Raw genomic sequence first — 26,876 nt, forward strand, 5'->3', positions numbered from 1 at the left:
TGTACACCTAGTCACTCCAATACTTGTGTCTAAAAAACTGCACGTTTGACTGCAACCGTTCTGTAACTCTTCTTCTGTAAAGGAGGTTCATAGCCTAGCATGATCCCTTTTTTCTGATTGATAGAATCATGATCTGCTGTTATCATGTATTTTAATGCTCTTCCTTCAAAAGTATTAAGCAATTTTTAAGTGAAGTCCACATATACCTCTTACTGTTCATACTCCTACTTTATTTCTACAGGCCTCACACTGAGAGCCACATCATTCAAGTAGTTTAATACAAGTCTAACAACTGGTACTAAATGTACAGAATGTTTAACTTTGTATTTAACCATTATGTCTGGGTATAAACATTGCATAGTTTTGTCAAAGAATGTCTTTGTTTTTGTAAACCTTTGGAATGCTAGAATGACTTGACAGGTACAATACATACATTTCAAAAGGATCAACTTATTTCCATCCCCCATCAAGAAAAAAAAATGAACAGTTAAAGTCTACAGAATGAAGAGTAGTTTTAGCTTCTGTACATTCCAGAGAAAGCTCCAGATGTTCAGTTACTACTATCCTTCTGTCAGAGCACAATTTAACAAAGTTAAAAGATAAGCCAACCCACTTCTCTTCTTTCAAAGTCCAAATTATTTGTCTACAAAGACAAGCCAAAAGATATAGTTTTACTATTAAAAAAGGAGGGAAGAGAGTGAATAGACAGAGTCTCACCAGGGTTATGGGACTTGTTTATTCATAAAAACATTTCCATCTACATGCAGTTCTGAGCACCATCTTTCTCCATATGCAGAATGGAAGACTAACAGTTCACTGATAAGCTACATCACTGTCTTATTTTAAATAAGAACTTTCAGCTCTAACATCCAACACTCACTGTAGATGAAATAGCATAATTCTTATTAATGCTGAAGGGAAAGTGGAATGAAGAGTTTTCTTGCACATTCTTTTATCACTTGAATCCTATTTGTCTTCTACAACTGTGCTAGATAGTCATTAGAAGAGAAGGGAGCAAATGACAAGCAAAGGTGAAAGGAGCAGGCTGACAATCTAACCAATCTCACTTTCACAAACTGAAGTTCTGTTTTTGTTAATCTACCCATGAAATCTTATTCTGGAGTACCTGTTTAGCAAGCTTTTCATGTGCAGTATGAGGCAAGATGAGATAGCTGCCTGTTACCAGAGCTCAAAAAGTGTAGATTTTGCCTTCCACCAATAGAGGGTACTGTCTCCGGTTTAGTCAGATTATGAAAAACACTTGAAGCATCCTATTTAAGGGCTGAGGAAGACTCCCAGGCACTCACTTAGCATACAGCTGCTGGTAGAACTAACCCAAACCAAAGGCAGCAGCATTCATGGTATGCAACCATCATAATCCTATGTGAACTTCGTAAGGGTGGAAACAGTCACGTGTGTCCCTCCAGTCAGTTGGCTCTATTTTGTTTTCTCAACTCCTACAATCAAGTAAAATGACTCAAGGGAAATAAAACATCTCCAGAAGGGTGATGCCCGGCCAGTGTACCCTAATATAATGCAAGCCAACAAAACCAAGTAAACACAGTAGGGCTACTGTGCATAGATATGTTGCAGGGTGTTGAAGGAGAAAATATTTATCACCCCATGACTAAGTGTTCAGCTTAAAAAAATAACAACCAAAACACCTTCGCAGTGTAGGAAATAATTGGCCACAAAGTGGGTGCTCCCAGTTTAGACAGGAAAAAAAATATATCAGTTGATTAGATATTGTTTTAAGATGCACTGCTCTAGTCTTTTCCTTTAAATAACGTCTTTGTAGGGTTGGCATTTGTAGACAGCCAAAAGCAGCAGCTGTTACTGTCATCAGCTAAGAAAAGGAGAAAAAGTAATCAACTGCAGCTCCCTGTTTTGTTTAACACAAGATGGTAAAAAGAATATTCCAAACAGATACGCTCCAATACATTCCAAACAGATTCCAAGTCAGTACTTTCAAACACAGGACAGCAAAAGCACTATCACGAATGTGGGTTAGACAAGATCCTGGAAGTGGAGTTGTACATTTAGAGGGACAGGTGACTTCAGAAAATAAAGGAAATGCTGAGAAGTAAAACTCCTTATTTGTCCCATTTCTCCTTTTGATGAAGTGCTTTAAGTGAACACTGTAAACTTACCTGCTTTAAAGCTGAGTTCATCTTGCTCTTGGCCCTCGTAGTCATAGAGTGCACGCACTCTCACCTCCATTGCAGGAGAAGTATCTTCATCAAATGGATTGGTGTCTCCATTTGCATCAGTGGAAGAAAAGGGATTGTTGGACTCTTCATCAGACCAATCTGTAGGGTAGCTTTGATTTTTTTCATAGCTGCTAACACTAAAAACAGATTTTAAATTACTTTTTTCTGCTCTCACATTAAGAGACTATAAGTATCCCTAAGATATCAGTTTTCTTAGTTAAGCTTAAACTTCTATGTAAAGCTTGGCTTTGCAAATTTCTCTCTACTTATCTACCTTTAGCTGGCAATATCTTATTCAGAAAAAAAAATCACAATATATTCAAAGTTAAAAAAAATTAAAAAAGGAAAAAAAACAGAAATCAAAGACAACTTTCCTATAAAGTCCAAGAAATTTCTCTAACAAGAAACCTGTAGAACCCATGAGATTATTAACTCTAGAAAGGTAAAAGCTGTGAAGGTAGTAGATAATTGGAACCAGGTATTTAAATTGCATTGCAGAATCTTTCTCTCACTTCTCTATGCACCCCTACAGTATATTTTAACTTTTTGTATGTTGCAATCCACCAACATAAAAGCTTCATTACAGAGTCACAACTCGATCGTTTAAAGAAGAGTTCACTGCTGAGTACGCGTATAACATTTAAGACAGTAATATCCTTAGGTAGGCATACTGAAGCAACAGACAGTGGTTTGAAAAGGTCCTAAACAAAAGAAAGCAATCATAAAAGCAGACTTATTCAGCAAGAACACATATAGGAGTAAAGCTCCAGGAGCATTCTCATTAGAAAAAAATAATCCGCGTTTTATAAGACTGGTTAAGGAAGGAAAAAAACAACAGCAGTTCAGTTAGCGACTGCCAATAAGCCCAGTAGTTTCAAACCAAAGATCAGGGCAACAGATGTGGCATCTGTTAGGAGAGACAAGTTGTGTTACAGTGTAGCTTACAAAACCTCTCAGACTTCATGCACCCACTAGCATAGCGTTATAGAAACTGAAAACCCTGGATAGAGAAAGTGTAAAAACAATTAAAAACAACATTTCACCAACTTTTTGATCTTATTGTCCTCCTTTTCACTGACAGTACTCCCAGTATCTTCTTCATCTTCAAAGGGATTGTAACTTGATTGTACTGACTGCACTGTGTTACTCTGGACACTAAGACTGCTAATTTGGAAAAGAAAGAGCATTATGGTGACCCTATCTGTTTAAGAGGAAAAACACTCATTTGTGTCCCACTAAGTAGTTTTTTAGCAGACCCTTTCTCCAGCCGTAAAAAAATAAAAAAACAACAAAAAGAACAACAACAAAAGAAACAATTAAGAGCAGTGTAAGATCCAAGAAAGTTCTGACAGTCTCACATATGATACTCTCCTCCAGAACTAGAACCATTACTTTCTATGGAAGCTGCTGTTAACAGCTATGTATTAAAGGCATCCAAATTAGTGAAGTCACTACACATTTTGCAAGCTAAGATTTCAAAGAAAAACTATCATTTCTACAGATAGAAAAATAGCAACAGACCAATTGCCAGATCAGCTACACAGTTCAGTTTTTCTACACAGTTCAGTTTCTTATAATCCACAGTGGAGAGAGAAATTAAAATGGAGAATGAATCACCAAAATATTTTGTGAGCTGCAGAAAGCTATTTTAAGAATGCTCACTGATAAGTAACATTCAATTGGTCAGTGGCTTTTTGATCCTATGTTTCTGTTATCTTAAATAACTAAAATAACTAAAAATTTAAAAAAAAATTAGAAATACCTGCTATGTTTGTTAGGCTGTGAAACTTGATCTCCTGTCTGATTAATACCAGTCAGAGTCACTCCATCAGAAGCTTTCTTCTTTTCTCTTCTGCTGAGAGTGCGGTTCAGATCTGCAGACCACTCCTATCAATGAATGTAAAAAGTGATTGAGAAATGTAACGCAACACTAATTAGCACATTTAATTTTTCAGACTGTGTTATGGAACATACATTTATACAGCCTTACAAATAATTATTGTAAAGATAAATTACTCAACATGTTTTGGTTACAGTCCTCATCTAGTACCTATTTTAGCAATGCAAACAAATATTTGCTACTCACAAATCCCAAAGTGACCTGTACTTCCCTGCTTAGCATCCTGCACACCTTGAAAAGACTTAAAATACCAGACATCTGGTAGAGAACTGGAGAAATCAAAGGAATTGCTCGGTACAACTCTTTAAAAGTTGTACTGAGAGCTTTTACTGTTTCAAGTAACGCCAAGACATCTGGCTTTTTAAAATTAAACCCTAGGTTCACCTTTTGAAGTATTGCAGTCTACTTTAAGATACAAGCTTACTTCTCAAGAAGTGCTGCAGGACTGACCTACAACGGAGCTCATTTATGAAGTCATTGCATGTAACTTCTCCTGCCCATAAAATGCGAATGAGCCCTTAGGGTGTTGCACTCAAATATTTTGTCCTTAAAAGCCAACCAAAAGAGCTCAAAATCAACACAACTGTTGACAAGACTCATGATGTCATTTGTTAAGTATCCCCTCCTTGATGTTTTGAATCACTGAGAAGTTTCAGAAGGCAGATGAAAGGTACAACTTGTTTAGGTCTCATCGTGCCTGTTCAAGTCAAACTAGACCACATACAGATACAAAACAAAGAACGGAGAGTAAACTGGATACAAGCAAATATCCTATGCTTAGGCATGTTTCATCTCAGAAAACATGTTAAAGTTAAAAATGCAGGAGATGGTTTACTACCCAAAAGACAAACACTGAGATCCTAAGAAGAAAATGAAGATTTTCTGAGATGCTATTACTATTTGTTTATACAAGAAGCATGGTCAGTCATGAGTGATTTCTGGCCAACTTTTCAGAGGTACCTCTTTATTTTAACCTCTTACAAATACATTTGGATTTTAGGGTTACCGAAGTATAAAGACCACTGACCTAAGTACATTTGCACTTTATAATATATAACATTTATAATGACATTTTATAATCATTTGATCATGACTTCTGTTTTTACTTACATCATCCTTGTAGCATGCAAATGAAGAAACACTTGATTAGAAAAAATAGTAGCAACAAAACATCATGTACTAATTATAATGTTTATGAAAAAGGATGGTATTTCCCCACACAGAAGTAACTGCAGTTCAGCGTTTCAGGCAAAGAAATTCTGCAGTACTAATACGAGCTTTCTTCCCCAAACCTTAAAATTACAAGTTATTCAATGTTTACTTTACACTCAGTAACTGAGGTTTCCACTCCATTAATTGAATGCCCAGAAATTATTTCAATTGAACTTATGATTCTGTACAGAAATTCATTCCAATTCCAGCCTTTTGATACTCTGCTAGTATGATTCTGCACTGACAGAATTTGGAACTTGTTTCTTATAAGCTAAGTTAGCAGAACACTCCTTAAAAGCTTCCCTTTTCCTTTCAAAACTGAATCCAGCAATAAAATAACTGGTGCAAGGTAGGACCTTTTAATTTTAGTTTTTATTTTTTAAATATAATGCTATCAGAAAAACTAGTTAAAGACTTCTACATTTTCAGAATCAACTGAAATATTTAAACTACTTCAACAGTCTTTGCTGTCTACTCAATAACAAGGAAATGCCAATTTAAGTCTGACACCAAAAGGGAGAATCACATACTAACAACTTCAGTAATGACTTCATCTTTAAAGAAAAAGTCTGCTTTTACCTCTCTACTCTTTAAATAGGCATTAGATATAATCACCTCCAAAAGTAGTGGCTGAGGGAACCCAATAGAAACCAAGAAAAGAAAAACTGCAGGACAACAAGATTAACTGCTAGAAGTTGTTTGAGTCTAAGAATCCAACCAGAAAGGAACATGTCAAAAAGGAAACTGGAAAAGAAAAAAAAAACCATAAAAACAAGTGTGGGTTTTCCATACTCTGATCTTACCTCAAACTGAGGCCAATTCATTGACATCCCTGGACCTTGATTAGCTCTGAACCACCGCAGGTCTTCAACAGCATCTGCAGTTTTGATGTTCTGCTCCAGTTCACGGTAGATATTTTTGTAACTGCAAAACAAATTTGTCTTCAAAATTACTACAAATGTAGAAACATGGCAAATTCCCTAGACTCATTTTATTTTATATCTATCTGTATATAGATAGATATGATGCGTTCAAGCTTCACAACAGTATTGGAAAAAAAAAAACGTTGCAAGACAGACTTTTTAAAACTCTGTCGGACAGACCCATCAACTGCCTGTAAAAAACACAGAGAAATAACATCCTTATTTGAAAGATGGGTTATTACTCTCTCGTAAAGTATCTTCAATAGTTTTCAGTAAAGGTAGTACTTAATTTGGAATGTATTTAAACTACTGAATGTCAACTTTGAACTTCCTTGAATTTAAAAGCTTGCCTACAAGATGGTAAGAGCTGTTTTCAGTGTTAACTTCACAGCACTCTGTGTGGAGCCAGGAGTTGGACTCAATGATCCTTATGGGTTCCTTCCAACTCTGGGTATTCTGCGATTCTGTGAAATTCCTGTCTTAATCCAATAAGACTTATAATTCATTATGAAAATATAAGTCTCCAACATGAAGCAGAGTTAAATGAGTTAGAAAATACATAAGAAAATGTATATTTCTTATACCTGATAACAGCTTTTACTGTTTCAGGTACTGTGATCTTAGTAACTATACTATTTACATAAAATATCAAATGCTATATAAAAGAACCTTGCTGTGTCTGCTCATCTTTTGGTCTAACTCTTCTTCATTTAAGTCAAACTCTGTTAACAACGAAGTATTACACAGAATAGAAGTCATGCTGCAGATACAATTCTGATGCCCAGTCCTAAACCACACAGGATACGTTTGCTCTACAGACTGACTACAAATACAACAGGCTTCTTTCTAACAAAAGGACCAATATGGTGTAATATGGAACCCAGATGAAGAGGTGTTAATACAACAGATACAAGTCTTAAAAGTGATACAGAACTATGAGTTCTTTGACAAGCTAGAGGGATTTTACTGAAATCCTACCAGACCACAGCACACAAACTCTAGAATTCTAAGTGCGTCTCTGGAAGTAAGGCCTCCTATTTGATGTTGATTCAGGACATGAGAGGTGGATGTTGGTGGTATGAAAGTAGAAGTTGTGCCTTCCCACCAATATTCCCTTACATTTTGTTGCTGCATGACAGATGGCAGCAGAGGGGCAGTCTGACAAAATGGCATTTGACATGAAAGTGTGCATGAAGCAAAGGGGTGTCACTGAATTCCTTCATGCAGAAAAAATAGCATTGACATTCACGGATAATTGCTGAAAATTTATGGACATCAAACAGTGAGAGAGTGAGCAGTGCCTTTCAGCAGTGGTGACAGCAACAGTGATACACCTTCCCTGGTGTAATTTTCATGAGCATAGCATACAGACTCTTGTTCATCACTGGCGATAACATATAAGCCAGGTGATGACCGTGCTGAAAACGAGTGCTTTGTAGCTGAGAATTTGCTCTACCAAATAGTGTTTTATTGTGCTCTTTTTAGCTGTTATAGTTTCCATGGAAATAAATAGGAGGCATTACTTTTGAAGCGATCTACATATATCAACAGCGAGGGTTTACCAGTTAATTTAGTACCTCTAAAGATAACTAGCAAACGCTAGGGATAGATGCTAACAGGATCTTAGACAAAACAAAGAAATAATGTACTCCACTTTTAATAAGTTGAGCATCATATTAAAATTAAGTCAGATTTTAAACTGACCTACTTGAAGCATGGATTATTTTTTGCTCAGAAGTATTAAGCACTAATTTTGAGGTCTTGCACAGTTTTACCTTGCAACATTAGACAAGTCAAGGTGTTTTTGAACTTCCAGTAACACTTCTCGAAAGAAACGTAAGCGTTTTTCCTCAAATTGCTGACACTGTTCAAATACCTGCTCCATGTTTTCCATATATTGAGGAGTGGCATTATCTAATTCTTTCAGTGATTTTTCATACTTTTCTTTTGTCTGAGGTGAAGGGAGAAAAAAGGAAATCAATTAGCAATATTTTTATAACAGTCCTATGAGACCCACAAATATAGTAACAGACAAGACCTAGACTAAAATAAACCAAACTACATTCTCTTCGTATTACCACCATTACCTGTTTGATCATGATGAGAGTTACCTAACAAAATAACAAATCAATTACAATAAAGGCCTAAGCCTCCTTTCTGGCTTTTTAAAAGAAATCATGAAAAATGTTCATGTAATCCTAAAGATAAAAAACAAAGGAGGCATTTAGTATAAGAGTAAGTAGCCTTTCAATTTACAGCGTCTCTTAAAGATCTCCAAATAATTTCAAAGTGTTAGCATTACCCCTTCAGCAATTTACATAGTCCACTGTGAGTTACGAACAGAAAAAAGTGTATTTGCATACATTCTTGTGAACATAAATCACAAATCCAGTGAGCTCAGTTAACAAACAGAACTTCGGACTCTAGATTAGCAGTAGTCCAGAGATATTACAAGATCCCACCCAACGCAGTGTTGGCCATCCAGATCACCAAGCAACATCCCAAAGGGAAAAATTCTCTTTGAAAAAAAAAAGTCACACATTTACTTTATTTAAATAGACAGTATCAGCTTTGTTTCCTTAAATAATAATTTTTAAGAAGTGTGCATTGTGCAGTTAGCACTGACAACAATTTTAGATGCCAGCACGCTTTCAGCATCTATCTCACATATGGATTCTCTCAAATGAAATAACTCAGTCCTCACTACCAAATATGAAGAACTCTTGTATTATTCTCTTTCTTTCCCTACTCAAAGTACTTAAGTAAAAGAGAGGTTATATTACCTGTTCTTCACAAAAGAACATAGCAATGGTGTGCTTTGGCGAAAATCCCAAATTTTGACATAGGACCATAACACACATATCTATGCTGCAGTCCACAGCACATTCAGGAGGAAAAAAACCCTTTAGATATGGACAAGCTATATAATTAGTCATACCTTTAGTACATCTTGTTTGCTTCTCTCCACTTTGTCTTGTAATTTCTTGAGTTGTTCAGGATTTAGCGCTGGATCAGCTTTGCTATTTGTCTCTCTAGATATAGCCAGTTTCTCCTCTTTACAGGCTGCATGGTATGCTTTCTTTGCAGCTTCCACCTAAAAAGAAGATTCAAATCTCTGCATCTGTGACACTTCATAAAACAATTGTGATGGTTTTGTTTCAGGATGGGTTTTTTTGGTATGCTTTTCATTTAGGCCAAGGATTGAACACTACACAATAATCAATGTAAGGAAATTATTGTAGTACTTTGAAATCAACTCATTTCACTATACAACAAATAGCACTTATAAAAAAGCTTAGAGAAGTGAAGAAAGGCTCAAGAAAGGTTTACAGAAGTCTCAAGTACAACAATTCTTCCTCATGCCCATGTTCCTCTGCTCCCCTTCTTCTACAAGCCTGTTATTTAAGAATAACACTGCGTGACAAGGAGAATATTCGCAAACACTTTTCCCCTGATCACTTCTTCGAACAATTCGTAACTCCCCAAAGAATGGGACCAGATATTATTGAAATAGCTTGAATTCCACTTTTTCCAGATTTTCAGTGAAGTCACCAAGATTAAGAGAGACCAAAAGAAAGTACTTATTTTCAGAAGAGGACAGAAAGCAAGAGATCTTTTTGAGAAAGGAGGGTCCAGCAGAGAAAATAGGGAGTTTACTCCCTTACAGAGGTTTGAGACATTAATATATTGTAACACAAGATATCTAATACATAATCTACTGCTGTACCTCTTTCAGCTTTTTTGCCCAGGGTTTCTGAGCTTTCCTAAATCCATCTTCTGCTTCTTTGGTTTCCTTAAATCCTCCCATCATTTGCTTATGAAAGGCTTCCTTCTGCCAGTTCTTGATTTTTTCAAAGTCTTCATTCATCAGTGAACCTTTTACTTCTAGATGTAGTTCACTCACTTTTTCAGCTTCTGACATAAAAGCACACCAAGCCCTTTCTACTGTTCCATACTGTGGGCCTAAACACAACAGAAAGTGTCATTCTCAATAATCATCACCCACATGGAACTTATATTTCCAAGAGACTACCTGAAGCTATTGACTTACATTCATTTCTAAATAGGAATTCCTAGATAATTATGCAAATCCAGAAAAGGGAAATTTTTTTTAAAACACAACTTTAGAATATAACAAGTTAAAATAATACTTAAATAATATTCATTTAGTCTGGCCTGCATCTCCCTACACTGTGATTCCCAATATTACACTTATTAGCTCCTCTTTGAACTGCCGTAGATTTCTCAATATACTTTTTGAAGCACGGACAACCAGGAAAAGAAAAGCTAACTCAGAATATAATCAAATGGTTTCAGATCAGCCTTTTATTATAACACTACTTTTCTATTATTGGTTCCCCAACAACCACTGACACCTTTTCAGGCAGACATACTTTTCAAACAGTGGGTTCTCTACTATTATTTACCCAGAAACAGCTAATCTGTAGAACTGAATTTATTTGGATACATCAACACAGGAGACAAGATTCACCTGCTTCCATAAGAAACAAGCAAATCAGAAAAGGAGCTAAGTTTTTGTCTTTTGTTTGGCTTTTTGTTTTGATTTGCTTTGTCTTAGTTGAGAAAAGCTTGATCTTTGAAAGACTCATTTGTTACACTGCTGAGCCATTTGCATAGGTTCCATTTCAGCTAAACATTTCTACTTTCAACTTACCAAGAACATTCAATTTTTTTTTCTATTTGAGAAATCTTTCAGAGTTCAAAATGAGGATGTATTACCTTTTTCCACAAGCTGTTTCCATCTTTTTGCCCATTCTGTAAGTTGCTGAGCATAGACCTTCTCTATTCGTGCACGTTCATGAATACAGTTCATGAGATCATTGCAAAGTCTGTGACCATCATCAATTCGCTTTACTGTCCGCTTGTAATTTCCAACCTATAAAGAAACAAACACTTAGAATTCCTGCTTGAAGCATCTGACAGCAAGATAAGTCTCTAATACACATACAGCAACAGCACAAGAAAGATAATCTGCTATGAGGAATTCATCAGTTATACCACCCAGTATTTTCAGTTAATCTTAAAACCTAAACTTATATAAGATATTAGAAATAATTTATAGCATGATCTGCATGGAAGATGCTGGAAGTTCCCTGAAAGAACACCACAAAGGTGACAAGTCCTCCTGTAATAAGAAAAAGGCTATTAAAAAAGCAAGCTCACCATTCAGTAGACAGACAGTTCAGTCAGCAATGCAAATACAGCATTACAAAAGAATCTATGCGTTATTAGTCTTGCAATAGGTAATTGTCACAATAGTTATTAAGAAATTGTTCTGCATTATTATTGCTTGGCAATGTTTTAGATGGTCAAAACACTTGACGCAAGCACTGAAGAAGGAATCTATTTATTACTGAGTATCCTAATTTCATGTTCCGTTTAATTAAAAGATTGATTAAACTGCAACAATATACAAAGGAGTACCATAAAATCTACATCGAACTTTAGAGTTTGTTTTCTAAGAACACAGTATAGAAAAACACATCCACTGTATATCCAGCAGAGATCAGAGGCACCCCATATTACAGCTGTGCTTCCATGCTGACAAGGTAGGTTGCAATTAGTTCAAAAGTATACTGTAGAATTAAACGTGGGCTCAGTGCTGATAGAGACCTGGAAGCTCCCACCCCTAGCATAAACATGAAAATCTTAGAGAGGAGAAACTAGGGCTGCATGTACAAGTTGCAAAGGGATGAGATATGGAGAAAAATGTATGAATGTTCGTTACGTAAATGAACACCTATTCATTTTTGTGTATTACCAGCATTAGATAACCAATCTAAGTAATGGGAGGGGAGGATGGGGAAAAAGCGATGCAGCTGACAAACTAGTATTTCCACTAGTTTCAAGGTCAGTCAGGTTGACTTCTGTAAACATTAGACAAAACATAAGAACTCAGGTAACAGAATTTGCACGGCCTATTAAATGTTACAGTCAACTTCTTATCAGCCCAAACCACCTGACTGGAAAAAAAAAAGAGATTAGCAGAGAAGTAGTAGGTCAACCATTGAAATACTTAGAGCACGTTTGTCATTTTTACATGAATCACATCCTCAGTGTGGGAAGCCATCCAATTTTCTAGTTTGCATTTATTCAGAATTTTGTCAGCAGATGTACACGCAAACCAGCTGCTTCAGAAAAGCTCCTCGGAGTACAAAGGGAAATATTTTAATATTCTTAAAAGAAGGAAAACTATATTAAGTGCTGGAAAAAATAAGTGGGACTTTATCAGTGACTATTCTGATACACGGAGACAAACATCAGCCAAAAATAAGTTGACAAAATTCAGGGTCAAAGCGGGGAAAAAAAAGTAACCAAAGTGAATGATGACAGGACAATTTGTTAAGACATTGTCCTCAAAGCATTAACTTGAGTGTTTTTTGGACTATATCCATTTCAATAGATCTAAGAAACTCAGTTATCACCAAAGTAAAGTCACTGAAGTCACTGATTCATCCTACTCTCATCAAAAAGTAGCCCCTTTAAAAGCAGGAGGTTTCAGACTTAGACATAAAACATAATGCAAGTGAAGATAAGAAGCTATCAGCAGTGCAAAGAAGCAGGCATCAAAATCAGACAGACAACGCATCCATGTCCAGACTTCATCTAGTAATACACAATGTATGGAAAGTAACCCCTTATTTTCAGGGCAAATATTGAAAAAAAGAAATTAGTAGTTTCAGAATAACACCACACAGTAACAAAGATCATAGAAACTTGGTTACTCCAAAAGTAATGCCTCCCATTTATTTCCACAGGAACTACACCAGATGCAAAGAGCACAATCGCACTGTTTGATAGAGCACATTCTCAGCTACACAACACTCTTTTTCAACACAGTCACCACCATTAGCTATGCATTTCCACCAGCAACAAACAAGAGCTGCATGTCACATTCTTAAAATCTGTACCAGCAGAGGTGACCCTCTGCTGCTATGCAACACCCACCTCCTCGCTGTGCTCACAGCCATTGATGCCATTCTGTCAGACTGCCCCGCTGCTGCCTTCTGTCACACATCCACAAAATGTAACAGAATGCTGGTGGAAGCATTCAGCCTCTACTGCCATACCGCCAACAGCTGCCTCTGATGTTGTGAGCCAAGATAATAGAATAGGTGGCATTACTTTTGGAGCAGCCCTTGTATAATCCAAGCATTAAGAAAAGTACTTGGAAGAATACTTGCTAAAGTTTGTGACAGGAGGACAAAATTATTCATCTGCTCAAAATTACTCTGGCTGTAGGTTCACAACCAAGCCGGCTTAAAACAGGTTACATTTGGCACAGCTACTGAAAGCCTTATATTAGCATCAATTTGAGTCTCTAGTTACATGCCTAGGGATTTATGTCTCTAGCAAGAACATTTCCTTTCATAAATTTTCACTACTAAATTAGCATTTTATATGCTAATACTGAATTGGAGCTGGCTGCCTCATGGTACTTTTAATGTTTTCATTTTGAGCTGTCTGAGCAAATGCTGCCCACACGGTAACATCGAGCAGTTGTCAAATCTCAGGCAGCGTTCAAAGAACGGAATTCAGCTCGCCTATTACAGCCTACTCGCTCCTCAGCCTTCTGTTGCGGAAGGCCATTTGTAAAAAAGCATCACGTAGACCAGAGGAGATTCACCCACACCATCTCCTTCAGTCCTCCTTCTGAGGAGGACTGAAAGAACTAACGTCGTAGTACACAACAAGAACAAGGCATACAATGCTAGAGAATAACAACTTTGTATTCCAAAGAAAGTCTTCCATAATATTGTCAAACCAAACACCAAAGAAGTTCATTCAAACTACTGTTGCATAAATTGCATTAGACATCACATTTCATTTTCATGACCTGTGAAGAAAGTTAAGAGTTTTGGAAACAAGGCATTCTTCTGTCATTTCTTTCCTGACACTGAATGTAAGTTACATATGTGGCACTGAGCATTTTTAAAACACAGTGATTTATTTATTAATCACTGATACTTCGTATCTTTTCAATAAGTAGTTTATTCTTCCCCTCTTCGGGGGCATATTTAAAATGCAAAACATACTTCTCAGACCCTGATTCTTAGTCACTAAATAAATTCATTCGTCATAAACGACGTTCCTCAAGCATGCATTTTAAAATTATTATATAACATACTAAAATTACAATGGCTTATGTCAAATTTGATTAGTCTTGTCTTAACGTGTTGGCTCTGATCCTGTAGAATCACCAGTCCTTAAGTCTTTTCAGACAAAGGTTCCTTGCTTCTCCAGCAACCAGAGCCTCCCATGGCATACTATGTATAGAGAAAAAATATATCTATATGGTGTTGTGGGCTTTCTCCGGTATCTTACTAACACTCACTCCCAGTGCATCATATCAAAATTCCTTAAGTAACTGTTTTACATGAATCTCGCCAGCTCTTCCTATGTATTTGTCTGTTCATGCACAGGCATACACATAGATTTCCATTTCAAATAGGTTTGCACATCCCTCCTCTCTCTGCAGTTTCAGATACAAAGATGGAGGACACGGCGGTCTACATCTGATTCAGAAGACCAAAGGCAGGTAAGAGATGTACATGGCTCTAGAGAATGTGCAAGTAGCCTGAAAGTACACGCAAGGAGCAGAAGGGTCACAGGCATGTCCATAGTATATTTGGATAGCTTAAAGCTTCTTTTTAGCCTGCTTACTACGAAGCTCCCCGCTTCAGCTCAGCCCAGATAAGCGTGTCTGTAGATAAACACATCCATTTCACTCTTGCAGTCATTATCTGCATCTCACAGCCAACAATCCTGACTGACTCCCCCTGACTCCTTCCTTTCAGCTGTTCCACGATCCCCACTGATCCTTTCCTTCTTTCATTTCCTGTATGCAGCTCTGACCTAAGGACTCTGGGGTGCAACAAGTGTCCCTACAGATGGAGCCCTCAGCACAGTGAAGGACCTGTCAGTAAATAAAAGCTCCAGGATCCATCTCCAAGTGAGACCTGTTGAAAGGCAGACTCAGCCTTGGGAAGACTCGGTTTGGTGAGGGGCAGCAGCTATCTTAGGCAGGACTGATCAGGATCAGTGTTTGCAGTATGGCTTTCTGAAGGAGGTCACAGTGGACTTTTGTCCTACTGAAGAAATTCAAGTTACTGCATTAATAACAATTAAACATGATAAATAGACAGACTGGACCAAAGCAAAATAAAATAAACTTTCTTATGAGCAACTAAACAGACCCAACTTCAAAATGGTCCAGTGCTTCAATTCTACAGTCACTTAATAGCCTTTTGCTTTCTCTCTGTGAATGTGTGTATACTCTTGAGAGCTGAATCCCTTCCTCTTCAACCTGAGAACTATCCTCCCCGCTCTAAATATAGGTTTGATAACTTCATATAGCATATATATATATATATATATATATATATATATATATATATCTTCATTTAAATTGAAGAATTTTATAGAATACTTTAATGATTGAAGATAACACCAATCATAGAATCACAGAATGGCCTGGCTTGAAAAGGAGCACAATGATCATCTAGTTTCCACCTCCCTGCCACAGGCAGGGTCACCAACCACTAGACCAGGCTGCCCAGGGCCACATCCAGCCTGGCCTTGAAATAGTAACACTAACTGAAGTAATTATAAATATTCACAAATACATCTACACAAAGTCTAGTAGAATCATTTAGATTTTCTATAACCATAAACAATACATTATTTTAATTCTTACAATGAACCTACTGTTTGAAAATTGCATTTTGAGCTATGGAGACCGCAATGACAAATTTTTTGTGAAAAACCAAAGACAACAAACATGATTTGTAACAGCTGACCAGAAAAAAAAAATTAATCCTGTATTTCTTCGTTTGATCAGAGCTACCCTCACATAATGCCTTGCTGTTGTCAGATTTCTGCATTAGCACTGCTCAGTACATGAGCACAGGATTTCATCAGTTAGAGTAACTTTCTGATCTTTGTTGGGCTGTTTCCTGTTAAACTTGTCCTTGTCCTACAAATGAAGCATTTCCTTCAGGAAGGTAAACTGTAAGACTACAAGTTTTCTTACAGCTTCAAGGACAGTGAAATCTTTTACCACAAGATACTTAAAACCTGCATCCTGCTTTCAATTTAGCATTAATGCCACATGCTCAGCTGCCGTTCACCCTTAGTTGCTAGAAACACTTTAAGAAGAAATGATCCTCTAAAAGTTTGTTTTTTGAAATACTGCCATAATGGTTAAGTTCTTGATTAAATTGGTGAATTCTTTGAAAACTGATTCTCCGTTTTAACTGTACCTATGAAAGGATAATGAGATATTTGGAGACAAAGTAGCTTGATACATTAGTGTACCAATCTTCAAATTGCTGTTACTATTAATTAGCAGGAGAAAAGCTTTCCCACCTGTGCTAACATGGAACCAACGGGGAATGCAGAATCATAGAATCTTTAAGGTTGAAAAAGACCTTCAAGACCATGAAGTGCTTCTTTCTTTCATAAATTCAGATAGCTGTGAGTTTCCCCGTTTCTTCTGAAATAATACTAAGCTTTGCTACTAGTGCATTTCAGGTGATCCCATTTTGCCCCACTTCATCTCCCATGAAATGCCTTTGCAGGTTCGTTCTGCTTAGGAGAGAAAATATCCCTTCTCATTGCAATATTTCTTCTCGTATACAAGCACAGCATTGAGTCACCTCACGTCTTTCCAAAGCTAAGGCTTAGAGAATTCACAATAGCCAGAGAATGACAAGCACCCAGCGATCAGGTATTCAGTACTGCACAGCTTAGCAGTACACTCCTCTTTCCTCCATTACCACCCAGCTATACTGCAACCAACCACCGTCGCCGATATGGGAATATATCAAAGATTACAGGCTCAATATTTTATAGTTTCACAGCATTTGTGACTGTCTCTTTGTATCCCATTACTTACACACCTTTATCTCAACTTCACATTTGGTTTGTTGTTTGTTTTTCTTATTAAGCATATTCATGGGACAAGGATAAAACGCATAAAGAGTGAAAAACCACTTAACAGGTTTTTCTGGTACACTGACTGAAAAATAAGGATATTTTAATTTGTCAGCACCTCAGAACGTGGCAAACACTCAGCTATTGCTAAACTCCAGTCAATTAACTCCCGCATATTATAATTATTATAACCGCTAATAGAGAGCTTCAAATGCCTGAAATAAGATCTGACATTAACTCTTTTTCCAAGCTCGCCTAGTTTATTCATAACCAGTCAGCCATTATGAACTGGAACCATCTGAAAGAAAATGTTTCCTTATCTCTGAAGTCACCATAGCACACAATGCGTTTTGCTGTTGTTTTCAACTGGCAAATACTCACAGGCAGGAAATGCACAGTAATGAGTTTTGAAGGCTTAGTCAAACCCACGCATACCAATGGCCAGTATGACAACAAACTACTTCCAACGTTCAATTTAACCATAAATACACCTTCTTTCTATCTACAAACCAGAAGTTTCCAAACGTTAACTTTTATACTCAATAGCACATGTTCTCCCTCAGAATTAACATGCAGAGAAGAGATTACTCAAGGCCCAGTTTGAAACCTTGTTCTATATTTCCATGTGCATCCTGAATATCTGTGTCGATCAAAAGTGGGTTTTGAACATAAGCAGAACTATTTTAGTCCATAATTTAACACATACACAGCACAAGCATCTCCCAGCACCATCTCTGTGTATTTAAGTTTTATATTGGTAAATTTACCAACATAAATTAGCCTCTGGATTCAAGAAAAATCCTGAGGAAGCTCTTAGGCTCACAAAAGCTGAAGCCAAACACACCAGTAAGCAAATACCTGGCAATATAAATGGAAAGCATTACACTGCTCAAAGCTAGAAGAAAAAATGCATGCAGGAGATATAACAGCAATCTACTGTTGTAGAGTCCAGATATTTCAAAAAATGGGAGAGCAAAATAGAATAATTGGCTTCATCAGTAGAAGAAGCACCCACTAACTTCAAAACTCAACTTCAAAACACTTTTTTTTCCTAAACATTTAATAGGGAGGGGCTCCTCCCTCTTAAACTCTTCTTAAATTCATCCAACAGCCTCAGAAGATAACTCACTTAGATGCTGGCTGACAGCAGCAGGCACGAAGCACAGACATGATCAGTACCCAAACTGGCAGGCCCATGACCATCTCCGCACACAGTTTATAATGCAGTTTGTCAGAGGCATGTCCTAGATTGGCTGCCTCTGCTATCCAGAGTGTTTGGGGCTGTCTGACTTTCGTTTGTTTCATTGTTGTTCTGCTGTGTGTTTTTGTGGGGGAGTGGTGTTAGCATGCTGTGGCCTGATTTGATCCAAACACAGTACAAAGAGGACCAAATTCTCCTTTCTGAATCAGTGGAAGATGTTTCCTTGCTAGTGGTTCTCTCTCTTTAGAATGCAACATGCCTAGTACCTCAAAATGCATACCAAGTTCTGTGCTTGAGAAGAACGAGTGACAGGCCTGAGTTTCTACACCTAATGCCAGTCGCTGTTTAGCGGCTGATCAGAACATCTATTTTTGCTTGGATTAGTAGGTATTTTCACAGTACAAATAAATAACTCTGCAATACACAGAGAAGTCTCCATGCAGCTGACACAAGCAGAGAATAAGGGAGACTCTTATCTAGGGTATAGCTGGCACCGTCAATGAATAACCTGTGGATCATTAAAAATAAGCATTTCTACAGGCTGTAGCTGTTCCTTTCGATGCCTTACCTTGCAAAATATGCATATACTTTTACTTTGATCTCTAGCAACGCCTAATCATCACCTTTCTTACCTCCACAGGTAACTAAGTGAACAACAGCGTTTGTCTCAGCTTGCTCAAGGCATTTTTAATATGACCACAACAGTGATTAGCAAGCATAACACTGGGACTTATTAACAAATGCATCGTAATTAACAGAAGGCCAGTTTTAATATACCACATTATTTCATGTGGAATTCAATGCTACCTCAGTATTGAAGGCCAATAGGGTTGTCCGTTTCTTGCATTTTAAAATAATTTAACAGGACATTGGAACAAGACAGGTTTTTTTTGTTCAGTACAGCAGATGAGAAAAATCCAGAAGGTTTCCAGGTGAACACTGGGCACCAAATCTCCTACTTTCCCTTGGAAAAGTTGCTGCCATCCTGCTCCAGGCCATAATCTGTAGCATCCAGAACACATTAACCCTGTCAGCTAAGTAATACCCATGAAGGAATTTCTTCTTGGAACATATCAACAACACTCCTCTGTGTTAAAGTTTCTGCACCCAGAAAACACCATGAGTTCAGCCAAATGTATCAAGGTACACTGAAACTTGTCAGAATGAAAAAGAGGTTTCCTTTTCTTAAGTAACACAGGGCATTACTACAACTGAAATTTGATGAAACCCTCTTGTAGCGATTATCTCTTATCTCTCAGAATGTCTTTCCTTAGTATTTTGCAATTCCTTGCTCTCTAAGCAAGCGTAGATGAAAACATGTATGAATTTTTCCATCTCCTAAAATATTATTTGCTGAACATCTGGAAGAATTTGGGGGGGCGGGAGTTGGAGGGACAGATGTGGTCTCTTAGAAAGTATTTCTTCTTCCACTAGGAAACAAAAATGCGTGCCAGTACTAAAAGTTTTACTAAACAATGAAAAGCTTTCCTCCATTTACCTGTGAAAGCTGCTATTTCCAACTAATGCTACAGAAAGGTATTTCTGACAGCCTAATTTTTTGAGCTGCATCATCTGTTCTTGTATGCCAAAAGAAAAAGCCGAACAGTTACAGTCAGATGACATTTCATGAAGGACTGAAGGCAACAGCAAAAACTTTAACTAGCTTATCAACGCTTTGATAAGCACAATTTTATCAGCTCAATAGAACGACAACATTCGAAAAATAAAAGTGGTTCAGTTTCAAAAATATGCAGTGAGCAAAACCACGGCCCCACAGGAAGTTCTTAGGGTGCATTCCACACCCAGCCACCTCACTCTTTCCTAAGTGTCTTTCAAGAAAAAGATGTGCTTTGCAGCACGCTCCAAAGGTAAATAAATTTGAGCTATTTTGGAGTATGAGGCAACAAACTCAAAAGCTTCCCATGTCTGCCTCTTCTGTGCCACAGCCAGGTTTAAATACATTCACTGCATTCAGTTGTGGCAGTGAAACACAGCAATGTGGCTTTCAACAAACTGTAGGCTAAGCCTTAAAAACAAACAGTAGGAATGATCGTGTCAAATGTCTTAAAAACTTCTGATGAAATAGAAAGGATGCAAATGACAAGTCTGCACTAACGTTGCAACTTACAAACTGAATAAGAATGCTGTAATTCTTATTATGAAGCATGAAGTACTGAGGCTGCAATTCAGAGACGCTGCATCTTTTCTAATTAAGTCAGATGAAAAACACCGATCACAGCAGTTTATTTATCCAGTTTGAGAAAGACAAAATTGCAATTTTCAGAAACAAAATAATTGACTCAGAAGATAAAGAAAAATGACAAATTTTAATCTAAAATTCACACAAACTCTGGTTGCAAAGATGGCTCCAAACCCAGCAAATCAAGAGCTTGGTAATTAAGTTTGACAGGCCTGCTATTATTGTCTACATGTCATTGTTAATACTGAAGAGTTACTCTTAAGTTGACGTCTTGGTACAAGATGTCCTTTACTTTAGGTTAATGTTCTACTGATAGCAGAAGCCTGGCACACCTCCTCCTTGTTAACTCTTGAGCACAGGAGTAATTCCTGCCTTACCATTTTTTTCCAGGCTGTCCTGTAGAAAGGCAAGGTTTAGAGTCAAAAGGTACCTCATGTCATGACATAATTTGGCCTAACTATCTGCAGGATACCTTAATTATTCACTTAATGAAAGTATTCAGAACTACATATAAATCAAACTACAGTCCAGACTAGTAGGAGGCATGTATATTTGACTGCAATGACTCTCACTAAAATGCACAAAAGTACAGTGTGGAGGTCACAAGAAAACTATTTCCAGACAAAAGCAATTGCTCAAAACATTCTATATTAAGGCTACACTGCAACAGACAGCACACTAGGCACTTTCCCATTTGCCCTTCAGTTGTGCTTTAGTCCAAGCATCTTGTTCAGTGCCAGGATTAAAAATCATCACTATCATATGACGCTACATACAATTATAATGACTTGCTGGATAAGGAATTGGCTGGATGGTCACATCCAATAGAGTTGTGGTCAACAGCTCAACATCCAAATGGAGATGGGTGTTTAATGGCATTCTGCAGGGACTGGTGCTGGGACGAGCACGATTCAATATCTGCAGGTGACATGAACAGTGGGACCAGGTACACCCTCAGCAAGTTTGCAGATGACACCAAGCTGAGTGGTGCAGTTGACACGCTAAAGGGAAGGGATGCCATCCAAAGGGGCCTAGATAGGTTTGAGAGGAGGGCCACGCAAACCTCATGATGTTCAGCCAGGCCAAGTACAAAGTCCTGCACCTGGGTTAGGGCAATCCCAAGCACAGGTAAGGTTGGGCAGAGAACAGCTTGAAGGCAGCCCTGAGGAGAAGGATTTGAAAGTGTCAGTTGATGAAAGACTCAACATGAGCCGGCAATGTGCACTTGGAGCCCAGAAGGCCAACCGTATCCTGGGCCGCATTAAGAGAAGTGTGACCAGCAGGTCGAGGGAGCTCTACTCTGCTCTCATGAGACTCCACCTAGAGTACTGTGTCCAGTTCTGGAGCCCCTAACACGAGAAGGACATGGAGCTGTTGGAGCCGGTTCAGAGGAGGGCCACAATGGTAATCAGAAGGCTGGAGCACCTCCCCTATGGGGAGGGACTGAGAGAAGTGGGGCTCTTCAGCCTGGAGAGGAGAAAGCTCCAAGGAGACCCTACAGCAGCCTTCCAGTACCTGAAGGGGGCCTACAGAAAAGCTGGGAAGGGGCTTTTTACAAGGGTGTGTAGCAACAGAACGAGAGGGAATGGCTTTAAAACTGGAAGAGTAAATTTAGACTAGGTATCAGGAAAAAACTCTTTACTGTGGGGCTGGTGAGACACTAGAACAGGTTGCCCCCCACAGGGGAGTTGGAACTAGATGATCTTAAAAGTCCTTTCCAACCTAAACCATTCTATGATACTACAAAACCCCAAAAATGTCTATTTTATGGATGAGTTAAAAGCAAATGCATTAAAGCTTTCGTGGTAGCAATTAGTCTAAGCTAGGACCTCTCTTTCTGATCATCTATAATCCTTTAATATTAAAGCCTTGAGTTCACTTTTGTCCAAACAATCATATTAATTTAGGGAATTCCTATTCTTTAATCTTTCATGCTTCCAGACCTGATTACTTAAAGGAATACAACAGTTTTGTAGAGAACAGTGAGCAAGTAATTATGCTCTTCTGGCCAACTCGTGACAACAAGAAAATCCATTTAGTTCAGAATTCTTCTTTCTTGAGTGCCTCCATATTTCTCTTTGGAAACATTTCTACAAAAGAAGCCTACCCAGAAAGTTTCCTCAGTATAAAGATACAGAGACACAGACTAATTCAGAGGTCATTTAGTACAACCCCCTGCTTCAAAGCAGGTCTGATAGATCAGGTTGCTGAGGGCTTTATCCAGTTGAGTTTTAGACACCTCTAAAGTATGGAGATCCCACATTCTCTCTGCAGTCATACTACAGAGCACCCCTACAAAAAAAAAGGATAAGACTGACAATCCAATATGTTTAAAATAATTCTTTATAAATAGAATAGATAGTCATTGTTTACATAATAGTAAATAAGTCTCGCAATAAATGTTAGCTGACTATTAAAAAGAGCTCAAACAGAAACTTCAGCATTAGGTAGGCCTTTTAGATATAGGAAATCTGCATCAGAACAATTACCACCACAGTTTGCAGGAAGCCTAGAAATGCTTTTATTTAAAAGGAAACACAATGGTAGATCATCAAAACCAAGATGTCTGACACCACCATCTCTGGTAACAAAACGATTCGGACATTTTCCCCGTGCCATTTCCATATTAGCTACAGTTAAATTCTGTTCCCAGTCACATGGTAGAAATTTACACCACTGAACAGAGTTCATCTAGACTGCATACTGACCACAGCCAGCACTTTGGTATTGACCGTGTCAAACACTCGTTTCCTGTAATTAACTTCTTTAGTAACATGCTTTCTGCTTTATGAAGTTTGTTCCCTTTGAACTTTATGAAGTTATGGTGACATGTGAAAGTCTCCTCCAGACTGTGGCAGAAGTTAGTGCGATCCTGCATTGCGTTTTATATTACCTTTCTGCATGAACGTTCTTACACAGAGAGCGTAAGTTCTCTCAAAGGAATCTTACACCTAGGCACAAGCAGCAGATGCAGTAAATTCGTACATTAGCTTAAATTTTAAGCTATGTACGCTTATAATAGTGTTTAACATTTCAATTTAATATTGTTCATTCGATCCTATTGGTAATTTTAAAAGCTCCTCCCCCACTCCTACCCAGCAATAAAAACTTGCAAAGGTTAGACTCTGAATTGCACATCCCATCAGAACGTATGATCCTTGAGTCTCTGCACTTTAAAAAGCCTGGACAGAACTGGGCCAAAAATCTAAAAAGTCATTTTTACCCTGAAGGCTATTTCTGCAGATCACAGTAACCGAAGACATCTTATATTGCAGCTCTCTCCACAGTTTATCATGTACAAAATCAGATTTTCTATAGTAAGAGAAAAAATACAAAATCAAAATACAGTGAATAAAAAGCTTAGGTTACCTCCCAGAAGCTATCACTAGAAACTTCTACTCCAACAGAATCATCGTATGAGCCAGACATTTCTATGTATGGAGATCTTGCAAGTATTCAGAGCTTAAACACCTTCAAAACCTGCAGGAAGATTAAAAAAAAGGAGCATTATTAATGAAAAACAGTTGTTATTAGAAATGAAGTACCATCCTTCAATTCTTGGATATCATGAAGAGCAAAATAAAAACAAAAGCCAAGCACACACAGCATATAAATAAGTGCATTTTGAAAGAGAATCAATTCCTATAAGTTCTCAGCTCTATCATCGTATTTATAGTATTCAGAAGCTGTTCATCTCTCAAATATCATTGAACTTACATTTTAGATTTACTTTAAGAAAAAAAGAAAACCCGTTAAAGACATTTGAACAGTGTGATTTTTCCTTGATAAGCATTCAAAGCACTCAGAGACAATCAGCTGACCTTTGCTATCGATACAATAAACCTTCACTGCTTGCAATTGCTTTTTCACTGAAAAACTACATTATGTAATAAAAACCATTGGAAACATTTAAGGCCAAGAACAATTATGGATTTAAAAACAAACCTCCTCAGAGAAGTGCCGTTTCTACAGGAATCTTAGATTCAAATAATCTACTGGAAAGCTAAAGGCACCTACAAAAGCAAACAGCTTCCTTTCTCGTCAACAACTTATAGCAAAAAGCTACAGGAAAAGCATCAGAGCTACTGAACTGAAATCGCAGGAGGCAAAGCCAGCCTCCTCCCAGAAGGCTTAATATGTAAGTTATTCAGATAGTTATTTCACTTTCAGTCACCTGTGACCAGACCTCTTACCAGGCTAGCTAACTGAGGTGTGTATTATTTCATTTTTGCCAACGTTCCTCTAGATTCTAAAGCAGAAAATAGGTTTTACATGACAGTACCATGCATATATCTACTGTTCCCAGTGTACTAAGTAAAAAGCTATAGATCTCATGGCAGATGGTCTACTTGAGGGTGACAATTACTTTCCTTGTAAGTTGAAACTTCCATCCCTACATTTATTGCTTTTTATTTGTGGTATATTATCATATACTTTCTTCTTTCAGCAAAACAACGAAAAACAAAAATAAAGTCCAAATGCTGATCTTTAATTAAAGTCCTTTCTTTAATAATTAAGGTGTTTTCACTTAGATGCGGCTGCATGGAAGGAAGGCATTGCCCATAGACACAGAAGCAGCTGTTGGTAAAGCACCTTGTATAAAGACCCAAGGTCATCATGAGCTAACATTAAAGCTAAGTACCAAAATCAGTACCGAGGCAAAACTACAGGCACTCACACCCACAAAAGCAGTTTGAAGAGAGGATGCCAAGAGGTAGGAGAGAAAGGGAACATCACCATCCCACAGCACACACATGCAAAATCCGCCACTTATCTCTACCAGTACTTGAAAAAAGTTCTGCCTAGACTTCTGCTATTGTTTGCCTACAACTACAGCTAGAGCTACTTATGAATAAGCAGAATCTACCCTCCCTTATCAGCAGGCTGCAAAGTGAAACTCCCACATTCTTCTGCTCTGTGAATTTTGCTTCCCTTAATGCAAAAATGCCACTTTCAAAAGGAAAAGCGAAAAAAAAAAAGCCTGCAAACCGGACCCAGCTTGCAATCTTAATGGTTCAGATGTGCTGCTGGGAGAAACAACTGAAAACATTCAGGGCCAAGGAGAGAACGCTAAATTTGTAGTTATTTTCAGATTAACCAGGAAATACACCATAACGTTCTCGGCACCACTCATTTCTTATAGAAATCAGATACTGAAACCAGCGGTCGCTCAAATAGTTGCAACACAGAGCAGACAACTGCCCCAGCGGGAAAGATGAGCAGTTTCTACTGAACAGTTTTTCATTCAATTTTACTTCCACATTTGAATTCATAGGAAACTTAAATAGCTCTAATACCAAATAGAGAATTGAAAACTGCCAAGGAGACATCATAGAATGGCCTCTGGGTTGAAAAGGACCACAATGACCATTGAGTTTCAACCCCCCCCGCTACGTGCAACCACCAGACCAGGCTGCTCAGAGCCACATCCAGCCCAGCCTGGAGTGCCTCCAGGGATGGGGCATCCACAACCTCCTTGGGCAACCTGTTCCAGTGTGTCACCACCCTCTGTGTGAAAAACTTTCCCTTAATATCTAACCTAAACCTCCCCTGTCTTAGTTTAAAGCCACCCCCCCTTGTCCTATCACTAACCACCCTCGGATATCAATTATATCTAATTTCAAAAAGATGTTCAAAAATACAGGAAGGGTTCTGCAAGGCAAGGAAACAAGGGGTAGCAGTTGTTCTATTAAAAAACATCATCATTTTCTCCATAGATAGTCATTTGGTCACAAACCAGAAATGCTCATTTATAATTCCTTACAGTTAGTCATCGTTACAGTTAAAATATAGAGGTAATAAGGTCTTTCTGTATCTATGACAGGATCATGAGATATTTGGAGATAAAGTAGCTTTATACATTAGTGTAACAATCTTCAAAGTGCAGTTACTATTAATTACTAGGAGAAAAGCTTTCTCACCTGTGCTAGTATGGAACCAAGGGGGAACACAGAATCATAGAATCATTAAGGTTGAAAAAGACCTCCAAGATCACAATGTCTATCAACGCATCACCACAATGACCACTAAAGCACGTCCCTAAGCACCACATCTACTTGTTTCATGAACACAGATGCACTAAAATACTGTTTACCAGTTCTTAGCAGCCTACGTGTAATTGTAATGTACGCTTTTCAAGTAAGCACCGACCTTGACTATTCTTACATTAAGGAAAGCAAAGAACACATTTGTAAGTGTTGATGTTTTCTAACAGCCCTTCCCAAATAGCTGTAAGCAGCACAGAGAGGATGCAACAGTGCCATAAACTTGCAAG

The 26,876-nt window shown here is 37.9% G+C and overlaps 1 protein-coding gene across 17 annotated transcripts in view; it reads right to left on the reverse strand.

The window, feature by feature from the left end:
* Positions 1 to 26,876, reverse strand: part of PACSIN2 (protein kinase C and casein kinase substrate in neurons 2) — a 66,505-nt gene that overhangs the window by 8,138 nt on the left and 31,491 nt on the right. For 8 of the 17 annotated variants that reach the window (XM_015290048.4, XM_046912050.1, XM_040656502.2 and 5 more), the window contains 10 exons: positions 23,972 to 24,082; positions 10,986 to 11,142; positions 9,973 to 10,208; positions 9,184 to 9,339; positions 8,021 to 8,196; positions 6,126 to 6,246; positions 5,221 to 5,226; positions 3,973 to 4,097; positions 3,258 to 3,374; positions 2,151 to 2,347 (listed from right to left, as the gene is read on the reverse strand). In XM_015290048.4, coding sequence (XP_015145534.1) covers positions 2,151 to 2,347; positions 3,258 to 3,374; positions 3,973 to 4,097; positions 5,221 to 5,226; positions 6,126 to 6,246; positions 8,021 to 8,196; positions 9,184 to 9,339; positions 9,973 to 10,208; positions 10,986 to 11,142; positions 23,972 to 24,031 — 1,351 coding nt within the window. In that variant the 5' untranslated portion in view covers positions 24,032 to 24,082. The remainder of the gene's footprint in view (positions 1 to 2,150; positions 2,348 to 3,257; positions 3,375 to 3,972; positions 4,098 to 5,220; positions 5,227 to 6,125; positions 6,247 to 8,020; positions 8,197 to 9,183; positions 9,340 to 9,972; positions 10,209 to 10,985; positions 11,143 to 23,971; positions 24,083 to 26,876) is intronic. The other 9 variants (NM_001159511.2, XM_040656720.2, XM_040656655.2 and 6 more) reach the window with 5 other exon arrangements.

Source organism: Gallus gallus, chromosome 1 (genome assembly GCF_016699485.2).
Source record: "Gallus gallus isolate bGalGal1 chromosome 1, bGalGal1.mat.broiler.GRCg7b, whole genome shotgun sequence".
Taxonomy (NCBI): domain Eukaryota; kingdom Metazoa; phylum Chordata; class Aves; order Galliformes; family Phasianidae; genus Gallus; species Gallus gallus.